The sequence below is a fragment of the Miscanthus floridulus genome, chromosome 1 (assembly GCF_019320115.1).
Source record: "Miscanthus floridulus cultivar M001 chromosome 1, ASM1932011v1, whole genome shotgun sequence".
NCBI classification, from domain to species: domain Eukaryota; kingdom Viridiplantae; phylum Streptophyta; class Magnoliopsida; order Poales; family Poaceae; genus Miscanthus; species Miscanthus floridulus.
Genome location: NC_089580.1, coordinates 47,700,832 through 47,707,220, shown reverse-complemented (window position 1 = coordinate 47,707,220; position 6,389 = coordinate 47,700,832). Strand labels below are relative to the sequence as shown.

Below are 6,389 nucleotides of genomic sequence, written 5' to 3'. Positions count from 1 at the left end.
GACCAAACGTGTCGGATCCCCGCCAGCGCTTAATCAACATGCCACGTCAACGTATGGAGCAGGTCGAAACCCGTTTGGAACAGTGCTGAAGGCCGGAACAAATTTAGGGACCCAAAAAATGATATTTTGGGACCCAAATGACACCGCCAGCCAAATTTAGGGACCATTGTGCCATTTTCCCAAAAAAAAATCCCACCATGTATGTTTTTCCATCACCATCGGTGGACTAGAGAAAAAACAAATAGCCCAGCAATATCAGACAAATACCATATATAGCGAATCATGGCCACCATGTCGTATGTTTTTCGATCACCATCGGTATATGAGAGAGAGAACAAATAGCCCAACAATGTGAGACAAATACGATTTATAGCGATTCATGGCCACCATGTATCATGTATGTTTTTCCGTCACCAAAGATCAAAAAACGAATAGCCCAACAATATCAGACAAATGACATGTATAGCGAATCATGGCCATTTTCCATCACCATCGGTAGACAAGAGGAAGAAAACAATTAGCCCAGCAATATGAGACAAATAACAATCGCTATGAGGTGATTGGTTGACGGTGTTTAACGAGAGCCAGAAGCCAGGCATGGCGCAATATAGCTCATAGGAATGGATGTTTTTGACCGTACGTGTCTTGACTAGACTATAGACAAATGTCGTTGGGTCCAAATCATCTCCTGAATACCCGGGGAGCCGGGATCACGTAGCAACGGTGCCGAGGCAACGGAATTATCATCTTATATTATTGTGAATTTCTTTATCATTTCTTTTCCTGAAAATTGCATCTAATAAAGAATAGAAAATTGCACACAGTTTTCTTCCCTATATATATACCAAATTAAGGAACTCGTTAATTCACCCAATTAACAGTGCTAATTGGCGGGTTTCTTGTTTACTACTTCAGAAGCATTTTCAGTTCTTCACATGTCAAAAAAAAAAACGTCGATTAACCAACACCGATTGATCGCTGCAACTAATTACCACACGTACACCCTGCTCCCATCATTCTGAACTCTATCTGCACAGTTACATGCATCTTACAAGAAGGAAAGGAAGAACCGAAGAAGTTAATTACGTACGGACAGCACGACGACGATCGTCAGTCAGTCAGTTGAAGAGGTTCAGCAGCGCCGGGGTCCTGGCCTCCGCATGATCACCGCCGGTGACGGGCTGCTGGTCCTCGCACGTCGTCATGGCGGAGTACTCGTCGGACGCGCCGCCGCCGCCGCCGCAGCCCCGCACCAGGCCGCGGCCCAGCGGCGACAACGCCGGCGTCAGGCAGAGGTCGAGCTCGCATGACTGCAGCAGCCCCGCCGGCTGCTGCTGCTGCTGGCAGCCCGCGGGGACGCCGGCGGCGGCGTTGAAGGCGAGGCCGCCGTTAACGTTCTTGCGCTTCTTGGACGGCGCGGTGGACGAGTTCTCGGGCGAGGACAAAGAGGAGGCGGTGGCGAGGCCGACGTCGCCGTAGAGCCCGTCCATGTCGCGGTCCGTGAAGGCGGCTGGGATGGTGGAGAGCGCGCGGAGGGAGTCGCCGCGGAGGACGGCGGCGGCGGAGGCCTGGCAGAGGTCCCAGTTGCCCGTCCACATCAGGCCGATGGCGCCGCTCACCGGGTTGATGGTCCGCCCGCAGGCTTCGTACAGCAGCGAACGGAAGAGAGCTGCATTATCCACATTTCCATTGTTAATCTACCTCAGCAAACTGGCTCTTAGTTACGCTAGCAGTCAGTACTCACACAGTTCAAAGTGAAACTACTTAAGATCCTAGATGATCTCCAACGGCCAATTGGACCCTTGATCCATGCTTTGATGGGGGTGGACCCCGTCACACTGCGCTATAAAAAGAGAGGTGGGACCGGTGGCTTTTTTTTACGACGTTCACCGTGAGCAGCCATACTCGCCCCACCGACATAACCCTAATCCGATCTAGAGGGTGTGCAGCCAGTGACGGAAAGCTCCATTGCCTCGTCGCCACTGGACTGCGTCACCAGACTTCACTGCTACATCACCACCGCCTTCATCGACTCGGACTGCACCACCGCCATCGCCATGGACGGCTCCAGCAGCTCCTCCACCAAGCCCTCCGACGGTTAGAGACCACTGCCCCTCTCCCTTCTTCTCCGCCTAGATCTCGTAGTTCATGTTCTAGGGTTTGTTCATCATGTTCTAGTCAAATTGTACCCGTTAGATCTATGCCTAGTTGATCCTACAGTTCTAACAATGGTATCAGAGCCAGATCTAGTTGTAGATCTAGTTTGGGATAGTACAGTAGAAGCATCAAGAATGAGAGGATTCGAATCGATTTCGGTTTCAAAATCCTAACCCTAACCCTCAAGGGGAAAAGGACGGACAAAGGGGAGGAACCTACCTTGCCTCCGTCGACACCGCCGTTTGCACGGGAAGAAGACCGCGTCGCCGCTTCGCTGACGCGCGGGAAGGGAGCCGCCGGAAGGCACGGCCTCACCGCCACGTGTACCCTATCGGGACTGGACTCAGGGCACCGCAGCAAGATCGCTCGACGGTGGCATGCTCAACCTCGGGTGAACGTGCGCGCCGGCGAGGGGGCCTGTGGTGGCGCCGTCGACCTTCTTTCCTTCGGCTGCGCTGGTGGTGGCCGTCGTCGCTGCTCGGCTTCGCGCTGGGAGAGGGAGAGGGAAGAAATGAGTTAGGGTTTAGGGGCACGGCCGACCGGGGGTTTTGATCTTCCAAAAATGACGCCTGGCCGTCGGATCTAGATGGACGTCTGAGAGCGTGTCGGACCAAAATCAGACAAGGAAGATGAAATGAAATCAATGAAAACCAATGGTGTTTGAAACTTAGAAACAATTCCTAAAGGAGCCAAGACAGTAGGCTATAAATGAGTCTACAAAACTAAACATGACTCCAAAGGAAATATAGAAAGGATTAAAGCGCGACTTGTGGCGAAAGATTTCACGTAAAGAAGGCATAGATTACAATGACATTAGAATCATAATGGCGCTTGTAGCACATTACGACTTAGAATTACATCAGATGGATGTAAAGACGACGCTCCTAAATGGGGATCTGGAGGAAAATGTTTACATGGCACAACCGAAAGGTTTTGTTGTGGAAGGAAAAGAACGTATGGGATGCCACCTGAAGAAATCCATTTACGGATTAAAACAAGCTTCAAGACAGTGGTATTTGAAGTTTGATAGTACAATAAGAAAGTTTGGGTTTCAAGAAAATATAGAGGAAAATTGTGTTTATGCAAAGTTCAAGAATGGGAAATATATTTTTCTAGTCTTTAATGTGGATGACATCTTGCTCGCCAGCAGTGATGTTAATCTACTACTAGAAACAAAGAAATTCTTATCCTCAAAGTTTGATATGAAGAATCTCGATGAAGCTTCGTTTGTCCTAGGAATAGAGATTCATCGAGATAGAGAAAAGGGGGTTTTAAGATTATCACAAAAGGCATACTTAGAAAAAGTTTTAAAGAAATACAGTATGCAAAATTGTAAGTCTTCACCTGCTCCCATAGTCAAAGGCGACAGATATGGAGAATTTCAATGTCCTAGGAACCAATATGAGATCGATCAAATAAAAGTGGTTTCATATAGTTCAGCTGTCGGAAGGTTACAGTATGCTCAAGTGTGTACTCGCCCTGACTTAGCATTTGTTACCGGGTTGCTTGGCAGATATCAGAGTAATCCAGGAATAGAACACTAGAAATTAGTAAAGAAAGTTTTACGTTACCTGTAAGGTACAAAGGGTCTCATGCTAACGTAAAGAAGATCTGATTCCCTGCACATAGAGGGGTATACAGATTCTGACTATACGGGAGATGACAGAAAATCCACGTCAGGATACATATTCACTCTCGTAGGAGGAGCTATATCGTGGAAAAGCTCAAAGCAAACCATCACTATATCGTCCACAATGTATGCCGAGTTTGTAGCATATTATGAGGCCATAGGGCAGGTGAATTGGCTGAAGAAATTCATGTTCGGGTTGAAAGTGGTAGACGACATACACAAACCACTCAAGTTATAGTGCGATAATAATCCAGCAGTATGTTATGCTCACAACAATAAGTCAAGTGGTGTTGTCAAACACATTGACATAAAGTATTATGTTGTGAAAGACAAAGTTCGGGATCATATAATTAGTCTTGAGCATATAAGAACAGAAAAGATGCTCGTCGATCTGCTTACAAAAGGCTTACCACCCAGCGTGTTCAGAGAACACTTAGCCGGTATAGGTTTAAGGGAAAGCCTATGATTCCTGGATAATAGGGCCTAGTTGAGAATCTGTTTGAAAACAGAGAGGTGAATTGTAGCTGTTTAATCTAATGACAACTGATCGTGACGATGAGGCACGCTCTATACACTAATATGTGATGGAATTGAAACAAGATAAAGTAAGTAAGTTGAGATTAAGACATAAGGTGAGATCAAGGGAAAAAATGTTAGATGATCTCCAGGCCAATTGGGCCCTTGGATCCGCGCCCTGATCGGGTGCGTCCAACCATACATGGTTGGTGGGCCCCCGTCACTCTGCGCTATAAAAAGAGAGATGGGGGCCGGTGGCTTTTTTCACGAGGTTCACCGTGAGCAGCCATAGTCGCCCCACCGACATAACCCTAATCCGGTCTAGAGGGTTCGCGGCCAGTGACGAGAAGCTCCATTGCCTCGCCGCCACCGGACTGTGTCACCGGACTTCACTGCTACATCGCCACCGCCTTCATCGACTTGGACCGCACCACCGCCATCGCCATGGACGGCTCCAGCAGCTCCTCCGCCAAGCCCTCCGACGGTCAGAGAACACTGCCCCTCTCCCTTCTTCTCCACCTAGATCTCGTAGTTCATGTTCTAGAGTTTGTTCATCATGTTCTAGTTAAGTTGTACCCGCTAGATCTATGTCTAGTTGATCCTACAGTTCTAACAACTACTACTACAAAAATATTTATCCCTAACAAAAAAAAAGGTTGAAACCATTACTAATAATAAAATTGGATCCCAATAATTAACTAGCATATCTTGGAGTCGGTTTGGTGAGGTAGCATTGGGTTTGGGCCTGGTAAAAAAGATTCTGCAGCATTGTGATAGGGTGGCTTTTTTACTTTTGTCCCATGGGGGCGTCGGAAGGCCGCGTAAACGCCATAAACAAAACATTGGTACCAACTACTACTGCTACTGCTACTGCTACTGCTGGGAGATACCTTGGTGGATAGGTCACGTCTGTTCTCTTCAAGATAACATTGTTGGTCTGGATAGATGAAACCAAACCAAAGTTCGTCCAAGGACACTAGTAGGAGTAATAATCCTCAACTAAACACTACTTTACAGAAAAAAAAAAAGATTGAACGAACTTCGTCATCTATCTATACATGTGAGTAACGTCAGAGTAAGCAAATCATATGATCGACTACTCATAATCTTGCAACTTAGAAGACGTAGATGGAATTGAATGCGATGAGGGAGCACCAGAGTAGTAATAGTGAAGTAAACAAAGTTAGTGGTAATAATAATTGATAATTACCTGGGCGGTGCTGCAGCGGGACGGCGGCGAGGGAGTCGAGGAGGCCCGCGCGGCCGAAGAACTTGGCGACGAAGACGGTGGCGTTGGCCTGCGGCTGCGCGCCGTGGATCCACTCGATGCTGGGGCGGAGCACGCAGGCGTCGCTGCACCCCTTGCGCAGGACGCGGCAGCCGTTGCAGCTCATCTACCTAGCTATATATATCCCGGGCCGATCGATCTTCTCCTTCGATCGCCTTTCAATTCTCTTGCTCCTGTCTCGATATATATGGAAGCCAACGCCCACCGGCCGGCCGTGTGCTCGAGAACACGCAAGCTGTCGGCAATGGAGGCGTACAGGAGCAGCTAGCAGCCAATAGTACAGCTAGCCGGTGGCGAGGTGGTTGGTTGCTTATATATAGGAGGAAGAGAAAGCTAGTGGAAGGAGGAAGAGAGGGGCGCGGACCCTCCGGAGTGGCAGGGGGCAGAGAGGGTTGAATGAAAGCAGGTGAAATCGGGATGGGTTCCGCTCCAATGACATTGGCGGTTGGTGCGCCTCCGTGTTGCCGCAACACCCCACTGTCTTCCCCGTTGTCGCGTCCGCAGGATCCTCTATGCAGGTACTATACATTCCCTCCTATGTCACGGTGTAACTGATGCTCGAAGAAAATATATGTCTGCGCCACTCACACACCGGTGCTGGGAATACTTGAAAGCACACCATATAATGTTCAGTGCACCATCGATGCCCATGTACGTAAATGTGGGCTACTTTGTCAGAACATCACCGTTTCTATCTATTCTAGCTAGAGCGGTGCAACCCTGACTGAAGACCGAGGTTCGCATTCCTAGAACGTGGCAAATGACAACTCGCCTGGTGATTTGTCTTGCCAATTAATG

At 48.4% G+C, this 6,389-nt stretch overlaps 1 protein-coding gene across 1 annotated transcript; it reads right to left on the bottom strand.

Moving 5' to 3' along the window:
- Positions 1 to 842: 842 nt before the first annotated feature.
- Positions 843 to 5,981, bottom strand: LOC136511858 (uncharacterized). The gene is made up of 2 exons (XM_066505912.1): positions 5,514 to 5,981; positions 843 to 1,669 (listed from the first exon to the last, which is right to left on the bottom strand). The coding sequence occupies exons 1-2, from the start codon at positions 5,695 to 5,697 to the stop codon at positions 1,119 to 1,121; spliced, it is 735 nt and encodes a 244-aa protein (XP_066362009.1). The 5' UTR covers positions 5,698 to 5,981; the 3' UTR covers positions 843 to 1,118.
- Positions 5,982 to 6,389: the final 408 nt, after the last annotated feature.

Coding starts and splice junctions, on each gene's coding strand:
- LOC136511858 (XM_066505912.1), bottom strand. CDS start 5,697: ATGAGCTGCAACGGCTGCCGCGTCCTGCGCAAGGGGTGCAGCGACGCC. Junction 1,670..5,513: donor CCCGCTGCAGCACCGCCCAG/GTAATTATCAAT, acceptor TGGATAATGCAG/CTCTCTTCCGTTCGCTGCTG.